Consider the following 15,969-nt stretch of genomic DNA (forward strand, 5'->3'; position numbering starts at 1 on the left):
GCAGTATGGGACCACCTTCATACCTGTGTTGAGGTAGGCATGGTTCTGTAAGAGCTGGATCAGGAGAACTTTAGAGGAGGCTATGCAGGCAACTCAGCAGTGGCATATGGAAACTGCTTGCAGCTTGAAAGAAACGTAAGTTATGTAAGGATTCTAGAACAGGGCTGTACAATAGAACTTCCTGGGATGAAAATGTTCTACATCTGCATAGTCCACATGTGATCTATGCAGTACTTAAAATACGGCTAGTGCAACTGAGGAACTGAATTTTTAAAAACTTAATTTTAATTAATTTAAACTTAAATAGCCACATTTGGCTTGTAGCTACCATATTGGACCAGAGTAGTTCTAGAGTGTTCACTTGGCCATGTTCCCAATTCAGACTTCCCATTTGCAGGTGATCCAGAACAATTTCCTTTAATCAATACAACTCATCAACCTGCAAGTACTCTGGGCCTGTTACCCTACACTTGGCCCACTGGGGACAACAGAAATTGGTAGAGTTGATCCCTGCCCCAAGGAATCTTATTTCTGAGGAAAAATGGGGATTGTGGGCTCCTTGGGAGCAAGGTGGCTCGTATCTTTAACCTCAGTGTCTAGCATAATGTCTGGTATAGTACAAAATAAGTGCCCTCGGTCATGCAGACAGAGGTGCTGAGAGGATTGTAGAAGGATTAAAAATGGGTAAAGTAAGTCTGAGAAGATTCCCTGTGGCCTTGCTGGCTATGTGTTCATTGATCCTAAATCCTCCATCTATCCCAAGGTTAGGACAGCTGAAGTTCAGAGCAGCTAACAGACTGGCACCCGCACAAGCTGTAGTCGAGCACAGTTAACAGTCTCTTAAGGAGTGAAATCTTCTCTCTCTAACTGGTTCCTCTGCTTTGTCCTCATGGCTTTTGGGTTTGATCTGACAGTACAGGAGGGCCCATTATAATGTCTCAGAGAAGTTCCTCACTGTGCTCTCTGGCAGAAGACAAATAAACAAAACAAGCTAGATTCAGCCCCATTCAAGGACCCAAGGATGGGGAGGGAGGTGGAGGTACTCTTGTGTACCCATGAACATGACCCAGCTGCAGCCTGCCCCAGCTCTGAAATTACAAGATTTGGTTCCAGCCTTACCTTTGGGATTCCTCACGCTTTCCTGGTCTGTGAGGGGTTCCTACGCCCAAAGGCAGGTTGACAGGGTCATCAGGCACAGGGACTAAGAAGCCCGAGCTCAGGCCCAGCAGACCCACTGATTCCCCAGGATCTGGCTTTCTGGGTTTAGAGGTAAAATTAGGGGAAAGTCCAGCCTTCCATCTAAGCCAAAGTTTGAAGCCAAAGCAGGGGACAAACATACAAAGTTTCTGGGAATTCTTGGAGGACAGCATTATATTTTATTTTGGGGGGTGGGAAAGCAAAGGAGCTACTGTCAAAGGGAACAAAAATGATGACTTCTCAATTATGACTTCTTATTAGGCATATAAAAAAGATTTTTCTCCCTCTTCCTTCTTAAAACACCTTTGATCCTTAAAAAAGGCTGAGATAAAAGTTTTCTGCTGACTCCAGGGAAAATATGGCACTTTTTACTGAATCCACATATTTAAGCATTAGACACACTTAAGTGTAATTCATAGCCCAAATTAAAATCACAGGCTCTCTTCTTCCCCTGACAGAGCTGAGTGAAACTGCCCTGAGCCCAGAGCACTGTTCCCCAGCCAGCAAGCCCACATCCAGCAAAGAGAAGTCTGCGTGGGTTGGAAACTGGGTTAATGTCACTTATGATAGGAGCATCTCTCTCTCTCTCTCTCTCTCTCTCTCTCTCTCTGTCTTTGGGCTTGTGCAAATAAAGTCAGACTACAGACTCACACTCATGCTGTGGAATAACTGGAGGCTTAGGTTTGAGGCTGGTCTAGGTTTATGCTCTGGGGTCCCAATTTATACACATGTATGTGTCTTAGCCTGTAAAGGTTTACCCTTGAAATGACTGGTGTAACTCAGTCCTCAATCAGAGTTAGATCATTGAAAGCCATCATTTCCAAATGGATTAATAATTTATTCATTGTCACTCTCGGAGGATGGGAGTGGGGGGGTGTCCATTTCTCTTTGTTGTATGAGGATATTATGTGCTCTTAGGAAAACTAGATTAAAGGCCATAAAAAGCCTATCTGCCAAGTAGCAGGCCCCTCACCGAGGCTGGCATTAACAAGCAAATGATTAGAAAGCTGGCGTTAATTACATTGTACTGACAGAGCAGGCCCTCGCCTGCAGTTGCTAGAAATGCAGTTAAAACCTTTGCTCACTGCACTGCTTAATCAAAAAGAATAATAGACCTAAATTTGGTTTGCATTAGGAACCGTCTAAATAAGTTAACTCCAGGCACTTGAAATTGTGCAAGAATCATTTTACTGTAGCAGGGAGCCTCGATGGTACAGATAAGGGAGGGCAGAAAGGACAAAAGTTATTTTTTGGGACAAGGAGTCCATGATGGTTTAGAACAGTGTCAACAGCAAATTTAGTCTTCCCTATGATGTGTGGTTCAAGGTCGTATATAAGAAAACATTGTGCTAGGAGCCACAAGACCTGTTGTCTAGCCCAGACTCTTGCTACTGTCCTGTGTCATATTAAGCAAGTCACAACCCCTCCAACCTTAGTTTCCTCATGTTAAAAGAAGATGATATCTATCCTCCCTACAGCACAGGATTTTGTTAAAAAGATTAGACTAGGATGATACAACCACTTTGGAAAATAGTTTGGCAGTTTCTTTATAAAGTAAACATATACTTAGCATATAATCCAGCAATTGCACTCCTAGCTACACCCACTAGAAATGAAAATCTATGTCCATACAAAGATTTATACACAAATGTTTATAGAAACTTTATTCATAATAACCTAAAACTGAAAACAATTCAAACATCCATCAACATGTGAATGGATATACTAATTATACCATAATATAGCCATGCCGTGAAATACTACTCAGTGATGAAAAGGAATGAACCCCAAATACCTGCAACAACACAATAAATCTCAAAATATGCTGAGTATAAAGAAGCCAGACACAAAAGATGCATACTCTTGTGTAATTCTATACATATGAAAAGCTAGAAAAAATCATTTCAATATATAGTGATAAAAAGCAGCTCAGTCAGTGGTTGCCTGGAAACTGAGGGTTGACTGCCAAGAGGCATAAGGAATTTTGGGGGGTAACAGAAGAGTTCTATACTTTTACTATGGTGATAATTACATAAGTATGTGATTTGTCAAAACTCATTGAACCGTGTGCTTAAAATGGGTGCATTTTCATTGAAGGTACATTAAACCTCAATAAAGCTGGTTTTTAAAAATGAAAAACAAGAAAACGTTTAGACTAAGAGTCTTTAATTTGGACTATAATCTTGTCTCCTATTTCCAATGAGGGGGCCTTTCAGCAATCCACTCAGTCTTTCTAAGCCTCAGTTTTTTCAGATGTAAACTGGGACTAATGATACATATGTCATGGTGTTGCTTATTAAACGAGGTGACAATGACACTAATCTTTATTGAGTGCTTATGTGCCAGGCACTATTCTCATTGCTTTGCGGAAGTGAATTCATCTTATGAGACAGTTTTGGACATTGCAAAGCAGAATACAAATGTAAGTTACAGTAATTCCTACACCTTGCAAGTGCTTGCTAAATTTTTGAAGAGGGTAAAATGTGCCAAGCAAAAGATAAGTGTAAAGGATTACAAGCACCATTAGTACGAACCAAGCTGCATTTCTCAACCACACAGAGCTAGTGAGTGGGGAGGTGGCCCACGAGCCTACCAGGAGAACTGGGCAGACTCTCTTTTAGAGAGAACCTGGATATTCCCCCAGGAGGTCCCTCATGGCATTATCTACAAACTTCCGATACAACATTTGTCAGTGACAGTCAACATTTGTGTACTGATAAGCCAGGCAGGAATATTTGATCCTCAATACAAACAGCAGGGGTATACTGGGTAGCTAATAATGGCAATTATTATCATTACTGCTGTTATTATCAACACCCCTTTTTGCAGAGGAGGAAACCAGAACCAAGAAGGATTGTTTCTTTCCCAAAGTCCCCAAGCTAGCAAGATTTCCTGATCCTTCCACCACGCCTTTTCCCAATTCTCTGTGTCTCGCGGGGACTTCTAAGCTGGAGTTCTGAAGAATTAATTCCCAAGGAATGAAAAAAAAATGGGCAGTTCAGAAAACTATCAGAAATTATACCACTAGTAGACTTTAAGGGAATTTATTGATTCCTTTTTAATGGGAGCAGATGGAACATTCTGGACTGGGGAAGAGGACAGTCTGGGGTGTGGGATCCCTTCCCCAATGTTTTTAGACAGTAACAACACATTTTAAATGAACATTTAGAATGATCTGGAAGAGGAAAAGTCATAGGCAGCCTCACTGGGCAGGTGGGAGAAGGGCTCTAAAGGACTCATCACGGCGTATGAAGAGACTGTGTGCAGCTGCTGGGGCCTCAGCCCTTTCTCGGCCCCAGTGGAGGGGTGGGGGTGGGGTTGCCTCTGTCTTTGCTGTAAGTCACAAACCTTCTATGGCCCCAAAGGTGGCAGGCCTGACAGATGACCTGGAAAAATTGAGGGTATCGTTTTTTTTTTTTAAACCGTTTTTAGTCGCAAGCAGGGTCTTGGTGGCAGGTGTGCTGTGGAGGGCTGCCCCGAGGTCAGGCCTTCTCCCACGCCGCCCTGCCGCCCTGCCGCCCGGAGCGTTTGGCAGGAGAGCTTTCCTTATCCGATGTTGAGGGGCTTCCTCTCATTGAACTCCGTGGGGAAAGTAGGGCAGGTTCTGCTCTTGGTCCCGCTTACAGCAGAGCCGGTGTGTGAGCCCGAAATGGCAGGGGGCTGGGGAGGCACCACTGCAAAGCCACATAGTGAGTCACTCCCTCGCTGGACAGCCTTGGGAAAGTCATTTAACCTTCTCTTTGCCCCCTTCTCCTGTATTAAAAACGAAGAGTTGGCTGAGATGGTCTCCAAGGTCTCCTGCAGCTCACTTTCCCTGGTCCTGTTTTTCCTCCGCTAGTGTGCACCAAGGGCCAGGTGGTGAGTGGCCAGTACCGGATGCTCGCCAAGCATGGGGGCTACGTGTGGCTGGAGACACAGGGCACTGTCATCTACAACCCTCGCAACCTGCAGCCCCAGTGTATCATGTGTGTCAACTACGTCCTGAGGTGAGCGTGTGAGGACTGCTGGGCTCAAGGACCGGGCATGTGGGCTGCCAGCACAACAGGCCCAATGCATGCTGCGTCTCTGGGTACCCTGCGCACATGCCTGGGAGCTCTCGGCAGTGCTGATCCTTATGACTGGGAGAGCTTCCCATGGATGTTGTGGGGACAATGGGATACCCTCTGGTCTATCATTCATGCCATGCCTCTGACCCAGGCAGGGAGCACACTGTAGTCAAATGATAAATATTTTCTGAATGGGGGAAAAGGGGAGAAAACTGCTTGTGCTTTCTGGGAAAAGCAGCTGCAACACCTTCTCTCTGTAGCATGTGGGAAGGAAGCTAGAGGAAGTCACTGTAAGGGTGGGAAAAAACCCGAAGCATTCAGGCCTGGTGTATACCACCCAGATCAAGCATTCAAAACAGATATATGAGGCAAGTTCAAAAAGTTCATGGAAAGACTCATATTACCCTTTGATTAATTCTTTTCTACAAAACTTTTGAAGTACCCTTGATGTTCAGAAGATAGTCTCCTTGTCACCCCCTCCATGGCTCATGCTCTTCCATTTTGTGGTTCTTTACAAAATGCAGTGTCCTACCCATTGTCCTTTTGTCTGAGAGGCTTAGTGGTCAGGGTTTCTGTGTGTCTTTGGGAGCAAAAGGTTTTGCAAAGCAATGTGGAAGGTCTGAACGGCTCTCCTGTCCCATTAGTGAGATTGAGAAGAACGATGTGGTGTTCTCCATGGACCAGACTGAATCCCTGTTCAAGCCCCACCTAATGGCCATGAATAGCATCTTTGACAACAGCAGCCAGGTGGCAGTGTGTGAGAAGAGCAACTTCCTGTTCACCAAGCTAAAGGAAGAGCCCGAGGAGCTGGCCCAGCTGGCCCCCACCCCAGGAGATGCCATCATTTCTCTGGATTTCGGTGGGTGCTTCTTAGCTGAGCTGAGCCCACAAGACCCTCTTGGGACTGGGGGAAGTTCTTACCCTAACAGCCACCCTGGCCCCCACCAGGTACAGGAGCGACCCCTGCCCCTTCTCCAAGTCTTGCTCATCACCTGTTCATGATCTATTGTGCTCTGCTGGGCACAAAACAGCACATATACCGGCCACTGAGTAAGACCCTGCCATATGTGACCTCATGATGCACTGAGTGAGGTGGGGTTATGAAAGGACGCCCTCCTGAGGAGTTGATTTGCCACCACAGGCGGTGGGAGCCTGAGACAAGGGGAGGGGGGAGGTAAGACGAGACTTCTGCTCTGAGTCCACTCGGAGGTAGTCACAGAGAGGGCAGATCCCAACCCGGGTCTCAAAGTACAGCTTGCTCCTTTAGGCGGAGGGCTAAGTTGGAATAATGTAGGGAGGGATAATTCCATAAACATGGATGGAGAACAGATTCAGGCCCAGGATTAAGCCCTCAAATGCATGACTTCATTCAATGTTAGCCTGCACTCTAGGGATGCAAGTGGCCCTTGGCAGAGTTTTCAGCCCTTCCCCCTACTCCATTCTGGAAACATCCCTAAGGTGCACCAGGGAATGCCCCTGCTCCCCAGTGTGAAACCCGCCACTACCCTCCCCCGGCCTTGCCATGCCTGCTGGAGAGTAGCTACTGCTGTAGCGCTCACCCTAGGCTGTCTCGGCCCCTCCTAGTTGTGTTCTTGAGAGCCGTGTGAAAACCACAGCTTCAGAGAACGGTGAAGGGCAACAGGCCCTGGGACACGACATCCTGCAGCCTTCTTATTTAGTGATAGTACTGAGGCAGACAGCCCAGTGCTCCTCTCATAACTTCTTCATCTATGTTCTGGATTGTTCTTCAGGGAAGAGTGGCTCCTAATACGTTTAGTCTCTGAAAATTAAATGCTCCAGGAGAATGTTCTTTTTAAAAGGAGTCTGTACATTGAATCATAGCCCCAGTCAAAGGCCCGTTTGTCCTAGCAAAGCTCCGGGGTGCTGAGGGCCTAGCCCCTGACGTATTTGCAAGACCCTTTAGGACCTTCTGTGCCACGTTTGGACTTCCTCTGCCCTAGGGTGCTCACCAGCCGGGCCCTTGTCTCCACAGGGAGCCAGAACTTCGAGGAGTCCTCAGCCTATGGCAAGGCCATCCTGCCCCCGAGCCAGCCCTGGGCTGCAGAGCTGAGGGGCCACAGCACCCAGAGCGAGGTTGGAAGCCTGCCTGCCTTCTCTGTGCCCCAGGGAACCGCACCGGGGAGCACCACCCCCAGTGCCACCAGCAGCAGCAGCAGCTGCTCCACGGTGAGCACCCCTACTACTTTGGGTGAAGATGTGGGGGGTAGAGGGGGATGCTCTTCTGGCTGCTGCCAGATGCCTGAGGGGACAGTTGAGACAGAAGTACTGCCCTCTTCCTCCAGTTATCACAGAGCCCCCTAGGGTACCTGTGACACTTACCTGCCAGGTATTAGAGCTGTTTGCATGCTTAGTGTCCACTCCCCTCCCCTATCGAAATGATAAGCTCCTAAAAAAAAAAAAAGAAAAGAAAAAGAAATGATAAGCTCCTTTGAGAACCATGAGCCTCTAGCCCAGCCCCTGTGCAGGGCAGTCTCCATCCTGCCCGGGGCATAGAGATGCAGTTTGCCGAGCCCTGCCAGCCACAGCCTTTACCCTGTTTGCTCCTCAAAGTAGTAGCCCTGCCACAAATACTTTTTTGGTGGAACGGAATTGAATCTGTGGGTCCAAGAATGTATTTCTCCTTCCACATTGGACTTCTGGGGAGACTGGTGCCATATCATTGACTTGGTCCCTCTCCATCCTGGCCCCCAGCCCAGCAGCCCCGGAGACTATTACACGTCTATGGATGATAACCTGAAGATTGAAGTGATTGAGAAGCTTTTTGCCATGGATACAGAGGCAAAGGACCAGTGCAGCACCCAGGTAAGTGGCCGTGGAGAAGGTCAGGGTGGTGTGCCATGCCTGCTGTCTGGTGAAAGCTTACGTCCATTCTGCAGCCGTCTCCCTTTATTGCAAAGACCAGTGGAGACGCTTGGCCAGGGCCCAGGGCCCTTAAGGGGTGAAGGTACAGGGAAATGGAGCCTGTGGTCACCCCCGTCTCCTACTTCTGCCCTCTGTCAAATCCAGCTCTTCCATTTTTAACTCTCTATTTATCTACTCTCTTGGATAACTTTCTTAGTACACATGAAAACCAAAACTACAACCAAACCTTTAAGGAGGCCCTGTATTTGAAAAGCATGTCCAGATTTATAGAACATTTATCTTAAAATACTCTGAAAAAATTTGTTTAAATGCATTTAAAAATTACATTTGATTTATGAATTTTTTACTTACAACTTTTCAAGAACACGTTTATTCCATAAGGCCAAATGTTCTTGCAAAACATGTGTTAACAAGGATAAGGTGGGTGGATGGGTATGTTTCACAAAACCCCTGGGAAAATCATTGATTCCCCCATTTGTCTTAGTCTGGGATGTTCATCCAGATTTCCACCTTGCTCCTCAGCTCATGTCTTGGTCCTGCCTGGCACAAGTTCTAGCTATTCTGCAAAACTTCCCCTATTTCAGCCCTCTGTCTCCCCTTCTCTCCTTGGAACTCATGGAGGATTTATCACTTAGAACTTAGTTACAGGCATCTGCTCTTTAAACGTTTCATGTAGTTGTAATGATTAATAAGCTGTGTCCCCCCCCAGCAAGGGTATCAGTCTCTGAAGGTAGAAACCGCTTTTCTCCATCTGCCTCTGAGTATTCCTTACAGCGGCCCTCATGATCTCCGAGGAACTGCTGATGGGAGCAAATGGTCTGCTCCCTCTCACGCCTAGCTGTTACTCTGCGAGAGTCCGCAGATAGACCCTGGGCACTCACAACATGCTTCGGCCTGTGCCAGGGCATACAAGGGAGGCGAAGAAAGCTGACCTTTGCTCCCCGGGAGCCATGGTGTGCACCACAGACCTAAGTGTTGTAGGATGACAGGGAAAGGGGCAGTCCCCCCAGGCTGGAGTAGGCAGGGCTGGCTTGCCCAGCTGCGAGAGAAGGCAAGGTTTGGACAGGTGGAATGGAAAGAGGAGAGCATTTCAAGTGGAGGTGACACCCATGTGGTGCATAGAGATTTGTGGCGCAGGGTGAAGAGGGGCTAACCACATGAGAAGGCTAGTGGCACATGATACAGAATACCTTGCACACTAGATGGTCAAGTCCAAATTTCCCTGGAAACTGAAGGGAACCAATGGGGGTGTCTGAGCTGAGTGACTCTGGCCAGGTGCTGGGGGCATGGGGGGCTGAGCTGGAGGGGTGTTCCTGAGGCTCCACCAATCACTCAGCCTCTTTGCCTTTGCTGTGTCCCCCCTCAGACGGATTTCAACGAGCTGGACTTGGAGACGCTGGCACCCTACATCCCCATGGATGGGGAAGACTTCCAGCTAAGCCCCATCTGCCCAGAGGAGCGGCTCTTGCCAGAGAACCCACCGGCCACCCCGCAGCACTGCTTCAGTACCATGACGAACATCTTCCAGCCCCTGGCCCCTGTGGCCTCTCACAGCCCCTTCCTCCTGGACAAGTACCAGCAGCAGCTGGGAAGCAAGAAGACAGAGCCCGAGCACCGGCCCATGTCCTCCATTTTCTTTGATGCTGGAAGCAAGGTGTCTCTGCCACCGTGCTGTGGCCAAGCCAGCACCCCTCTTTCTTCTTTGGGTGGCAGATCCAACACACAGTGGCCTCCAGATCCACCATTACATTTCAGACTCACGAAGTGGTCTGCTGGGGACCAGCACACAGAGCCGTTGGGGTCCCCTGTCACCTCTCCCCGTGTCTCCATGTTCAAGACCAGGTAAGTGGCAGAGACACTTAGCTGTCTCAGCAGGGACTGGCTGAGCAGGGTGGGGACAGAGAGGCACCCATTGGTGGGACATCTGGAGCCCTATCATCTCATCCCACTCCACAGCCATCTGATACCCCACGTGGCCCTTCTCTGAGCTCTGAGAGCTCAGTCTTTGGGGGAATCACCTTTAGATATGTGAGGCCTAGAGCAAGACAAGTTTTTATCAGGGCTGCAGAAGATCAAGAGGAGACTGAGGACAGGCAAAGGGAGAGAAGTGGCTTGTCGGGAGCCTTGAACCCTGCCATCTCCCTTTGGACTGCTCCTTAGAATGCGTTTCTTATCCAGGGTTCATGTGAGCCACAGAACATATCTGAGTGACTGTTTTCTCAGCCTTAAGTATGGGGTCTGGATGGGCCTCTGAGGCGACGTGGGCTCCAGACTCCCTCACAGCCTGCTTTCTTGGGCTTGGCAGGTCTGTGCAGGGCTTCGGGCCACAGGGCCCAGATGTGACGAGCCCAGCTGCAGCGGCCCTCTCCCACAAGCTGAAGCGACAGCTGGAGTATGAGGAGCAAGCCTTCCAAGATGTAAGTGGGGTAAGCCATCCCCGATAGCACCGCAGGGGCCTTCCACAGTCCTTGGGGCAGGCTGGATGGGAGGACCTCAGTGTGAGCACCAGCCGCATTCCGGCACAGCTGCCCCAAGCCTACCACACCCACCCTCGCCTCCACCCGGGTACCTGGCCCTCTCCCCTCTACATCTGCCTTTCCCACACCAGGGGGATCCGCCAGGGGGCAGCGCTTCACACGTGATGTGGAAACGGATGAAGAGCCTTGGGGCGGGGAGCTGCCCTTCCATGTCCATCAGGCCACTGAGTGCAACTGTCCCCAATGGTGAGCAGTAGCCACAGGTCAGGGGTTCCTGAGGATTCTGGTGGAAGGACTGGGGCCTCCGGGGCCCATCCTCACTCACCACAAGCCTGACCTACCTCTGAGCCTGGTTAGAATGGTGTCCTCTGCCCCACCTTCCATACCCTCCTTCCCCCTTCCCACTCTGGCTTGGATGATGTGGTCAGAAGTCTCTGGGCTCTGAAGTCCCAGGGGCTGGCAGTGCTTCTAGGGGCTTCATGGTCTCTCCCCTCACTCTCTGGCTTTGATATTTCAGATGAGTTCACCCAAAACCCAATGAGGGGCCTGGGCCAGCCCCTGAGGCACCTACCACCACCACAGCCACCATCTGCTGTGTGCTCCAGGGAGACTGCCACGAGTGGGTTCCCCCCACAGTGCTACGCCCCCCAATTCCAGGACTGCAGACTGCCGTTAGCTCCTAAGGGGTCAGGTGAGTGTGCTCAGGCACTGGCACCCCCATCCCAGGGTGTGGTGTGTGTGGGAGGCCAGCATCTTCACACACATTTTCCAAGTTCAACACTTGGAAAAGCATCAGAGCCTTTAAACAACTGCCGTTGTTGAGTCCCTGCTATCCCTGGGTGCCGTGCTACGTATGGTATGGAGGAGTCCTCCGCTGGCCGTGCTGCTGGATTCCCTAGGGCCAAGCCCACCTCTCCTTTCTCCCAGGGCCTGCACAGTGCCTGGTGCATGGTGGTGCTTGGCAATGACTTAAAGAAAGAGCCCTTTCCCTGGGCTTAGGTCCCCTGGATTTGAGCCTCTTCTCCATGAGTTCCTCTGACACATCAGCAACCAGGCCCCCATGAGGGGAAGGGGGTTGTGAATCTGAGACACAGCTAAAAAAAAAAAAAACAAAAACCCACAAACACAAGCTCAGACTAGACAAACTGAAGGAGAAAATCCAGACCACAGAGGGCTGCACTCCAGCCCAGCTGTCCTGGAACACTGCAGTGTTCTGCAGACTGAAGGCTGTTGACTCCTAAGGGTCCTTTCAGAAGAAAAACGGCAGTCAGGTCAGTGAGGGGGGCTGTCACAGGAGAAGAGAAGGTGAATGGGGTGGAGAGGGGCCAGGGGACAGACATCACAAGGGAGCGGGTCTTGTCTCCATGGAGAGACAGCTACCTCGTGTCTTTCACTCAGTTCTTCATGTTCCTGTACTGCCTACAGTCCCTTTGCCATAGAGGGAGAATCACCTGAGTGCAGGCAGGAGCTGATGATGGTTCCTGGGAGGGTTCATTGCAGCCCCTGATCCTGCCTTCTGCCCTGGGCCACCTTAGTCTGTTACCATCTTGCAAAGCATAGATGTCTTCACAAAAGTTTTCTATTTAGCATGGACATAATTTGGAGAAACATACCAGACCCCGTCCTAAAAGAAGGCACTTTCCTCAGCAATAGAGTTTGGGACAGTTGTAGTTCCATGCTTCAGAGTCCAGGCAGTGGAGCCACAGCCAGCCCTGGGCTTCCGTCCGGCTCTGTTACGGACCAGCCAGATGACAAACACATCAGTATGGTCAAGGAGAGATCTGCACGTCAGTGCTGAGTTTGGTGACTGTGTGCATTTCTGTGTAGTAAAAGGTAGCCAGCATTATTAGTCCTGTTGTGAACCCTACGCATTTCCTTGAATGTTGAAATCAAGGGAAAATCACATTCTTTTCAACTAAGGTCATCTCTGACCATGAATAAAAAAGGGGGAGTGGGGATTAGCAAGGGCCAGTGTCTGTTGATACTGTTGTCAAGTGGAGGAGGCAGGCATGGACCCTAGGAAGGGTCTGGGTTAGGAGGTTCCAGACGTCAGGGGATGAGGCTGTGAGCCATGTGTGGATGTGTGTAGTGTGTATGCATGTGTGTGTGTATACAGGCACCCCTCAGCTCTGAATTCCCTCTTTGCTCAGCCTTTCCTCCTTGCTGCCAGTGCATGATGGGGATGTGGCCGGCCACCCCAGGCCTTGCCCAGGCTCTTGATGAAGGCTTCATGAGGGTTCCTGCCACCCAGCCTTGCACCTTCCTCCTCCTTGGGGCTCAGCACCCCAGTGGTAGCTGGATCTAGAGGCAGACATGTTCTCTGCGGGGTCCATCTGTCCTTCAAGTGTGGAGTAGGTCACGGGAAAGCTGACACTGAAGGAGCAGAATGAAATTGGGGGTGCCCTGCTCATACCCCACCCCATCACGAAAACGGGAAATGCCTCTTTCTGCATGTGCCTTTCTTGTCCCTGCTAGCCTCTTATGGAACACTTTTCCAAATGTTTGATCTAGGCCTTCTAACATATGGTACCAAACACTCTTTCAGGCAGAGCAAGCCGGCTGCTCGGGCCCTCGTTTGAGCCCTACCTGCTGCCTGAACTGACCAGATATGACTGTGAGGTGAACGTGCCCGTGCTGGGAAACTCCACGCTCCTGCAAGGAGGGGACCTCCTCAGAGCCCTGGACCAGGCCACCTGAGTCAGGGCAGCACCCACTGACACCATCTCACCAGCTTCACTCTCCATGTCTGTTTTTGCATCTAGGTATTTCTAACACCAGCACACTTTTTACAAGATGTACTTACCTGGCAGACTTGCCCGGGTCACCAAGCAGTGGCCTTTTCTGAGATGCTCAGTTCATTCATATTTTTTAAATACGTGATTGTTTTACTTGCTGTGTTTTGCTCTGTCAATGAAAATGTTAAGTTTTATAAGATTTTTTCCTCCCTACTTTCTGTTACTACTTCTAATTTATATTACCATAGGTTTCTCTCTTGCGTGCACACACAATATCCACACTAACAAGTTTGGTGTATGTTTGTTCTGTAGGGAAAGCTTTGGCTTCATTTAACTAAAAAGAGTTTTTGTTATTATTGTTGCCAAAGAGAAACAAAAATGATTTTGCTTTCTAAGCTTGATTTGTGGCTTTTCCTCCTCAAAGCCCTTCTCCTTTCTTTTTTAAAACTAATCACTGCATTGTAAATTTCAGTCTTTTTTTTTTTTAAGCCAACTCTTTAATTTTGATAATGACTTTAGGGAAAAAAAATGTGAAGAGTGAACTCCAGTGTATGTGGTTATCTGTGAAAGTTGCACAGTGTGGCTTTTCCTAAACTGTTTGGTGTTTTCCCCCCCATTTGGTGGATTTTTTTATTATTATTATTATTCAAAAACATAACTGAGTTTTTTAAACAGAAAATTTATATCTGGGTTAAGTGTTTATCATATATATGGGTACTTTGTAATATCTAAAAACTTAGAAATGGAGATGGAATCCTGCTCACTAAATCACTTTAAGATCTTTTTTAAGCTGTTAATTTTATTTTTTTCTTGGTATTGCTGACACTGCAGATTGTACAGTACTCCCACGGGCGTGTACTAACACTGCTAAAGCTCTCTCTGGTGGCTTTTTGCTTTTGTCATATGCTGTAGGTGTGACAAACAATCCAAGAGGTGGAATCATTAAGTGGGAGCATCGCAAGCTATCTTCTCATGTTCTCTCTGTGTCATGTGTGTATTATCGCTGCCAAGAGGGTTTGATGGCACGTCGGGGGGTGGGCTGGGGAGAATGCTATGGGAGGGGAAGTGCTTTAGCTTTTCTTAAGATTTTGTTGCTAGCCTTCAAGCGCACTGAGCTGTGTGACTCTGATGGTCTTTCACGTGGCACATTCGGGTATTTCCAGAACTACCATGAAATGGTTTAGGTGGGAATTCATGAAAGAAAGTAAGGACAAAGAAACGGTGCTCAGGACCTTACAGACGTGGAGGTGGAGCTGAGAGAGGGTGCACCAAGGGAGGGCAGCTGGTTCCTGACCAGCCCCAGCCCAGCATCCCTCTCTCAGCCTGTGGTCAGATCGCCCTGCAAGGACACAGTGCAGCGCCCCCTGCTGGCGAGCAGCAGGCAGACCTCCAGGGACGGCCCCTCTCCTCAGGCCCTCGCTGGGGTCTCTCTGTCACATGAAGTGACGAGTATAGGTAGGAAGCACTGAAAATAGAGTGTTCCCAGAGCACTTTGTAACTCACTGGGTAAGAGGGACAACACCTTTTGGTTTTTCAATACCAATCACATGGAACTTTTCTGTCATGGGTACAATGAAGTTTCTAAAAACACACACACAGAGCACATCAGGCCAAGAATTTGGTAAGCCCTGATGGACTTATTGCCAAAAAGAAAAAAATTAACTTTCAAAAGAAATCTAAGTTATATGAAAAAAATTACACAGTCACGGTGTTGCCTAAATCCTATTTCAGTGGCACATGGTTGCCCGACACACGGTGGCAGAAGCTGAAGGGTTGCTGACATGTAAATGCTGATATTTGATCTCCTGTGTGTGTTGCCTCAGCATTAAGGGCATTTTACACTTGCAGTTTTACTAAAACACTCTGAAAAATATTCCAAGCTTCATATTAATCTTATCTGTCAACGTAACGATTTTATGAACATTATATTGTTGAATTCCTACTGACAACATTATAACTATATGGGAGCTTAACTTTATAAGGAAATGTATTTTGACACTGATATCTTATTAAAGTATTCTGATTCTACCACTGCTGGTCGCTCTTATTTCTTGTGGATTATCAGGGGCTACACCAATGTAAAGTGAAGCATTTATTGAATAGTTTATAGGAAATGAACATTGGCACTGACCTTTACGAGACAACTGAGACGAGCTGACAGGAAGACTGGGGAAGGAAGGAAAGACTATTATTAATACACAACAATTGCCCGGGACTGGGAAGCCATATTGTATCCCCCATATTTGTACCTCATTATTTTTCTATCTGCATCAGGGCCATTTTTTGTATCATCCCTTGGGGAACCCAAAGAAAGTTATGGTCCCTGCTTTCTGAAAATTCCATGAGCAGTGTGAGAGCCATGCTGGCCTGTGTGTGGCTACCCCTGGGATGGAGCTTCCAAAGTAGGGGGCAGCCTGGCTCAGGCGGTCACAGAGAACTTCAATTTGGAGGTGGCAGGGCTCATGTGGGGCCTTCCCAGGTAGAATGTGGGTGGGAAGGGCAAAGGCAACCTTGGAGCGCAGCGAAAGTCGAGAATTAGACCCGAGCATGCCGTGGTCCTTAATGGAAATTTTACTTTTCCAAACCGCAACCTGCTGATGAACAGGCACCTGTGTCCATGGTGTGACTTGG

At 48.5% G+C, this 15,969-nt stretch overlaps 1 protein-coding gene across 2 annotated transcripts in view; it reads left to right on the top strand.

Moving 5' to 3' along the window:
- Positions 1 to 15,366, top strand: part of EPAS1 (endothelial PAS domain protein 1) — an 83,997-nt gene extending 68,631 nt beyond the window's left edge. Inside the window, exons 8-16 of one of the 2 annotated variants that reach the window (XM_063078304.1) lie at positions 5,036 to 5,183; positions 5,888 to 6,102; positions 7,237 to 7,430; positions 7,956 to 8,066; positions 9,493 to 9,968; positions 10,432 to 10,552; positions 10,735 to 10,849; positions 11,121 to 11,294; positions 13,149 to 15,366. In XM_063078304.1, coding sequence (XP_062934374.1) covers positions 5,036 to 5,183; positions 5,888 to 6,102; positions 7,237 to 7,430; positions 7,956 to 8,066; positions 9,493 to 9,968; positions 10,432 to 10,552; positions 10,735 to 10,849; positions 11,121 to 11,294; positions 13,149 to 13,300 — 1,706 coding nt within the window. In that variant the 3' untranslated portion in view covers positions 13,301 to 15,366. The remainder of the gene's footprint in view (positions 1 to 5,035; positions 5,184 to 5,887; positions 6,103 to 7,236; positions 7,431 to 7,955; positions 8,067 to 9,492; positions 9,969 to 10,431; positions 10,553 to 10,734; positions 10,850 to 11,120; positions 11,295 to 13,148) is intronic. The other variant, XM_063078305.1, reaches the window with a different exon arrangement.
- The last annotated feature ends 603 nt before the right edge of the window (positions 15,367 to 15,969 follow it).

This window comes from Cynocephalus volans, chromosome 14, assembly GCF_027409185.1.
Source record: "Cynocephalus volans isolate mCynVol1 chromosome 14, mCynVol1.pri, whole genome shotgun sequence".
In the NCBI taxonomy this organism is placed as follows: domain Eukaryota; kingdom Metazoa; phylum Chordata; class Mammalia; order Dermoptera; family Cynocephalidae; genus Cynocephalus; species Cynocephalus volans.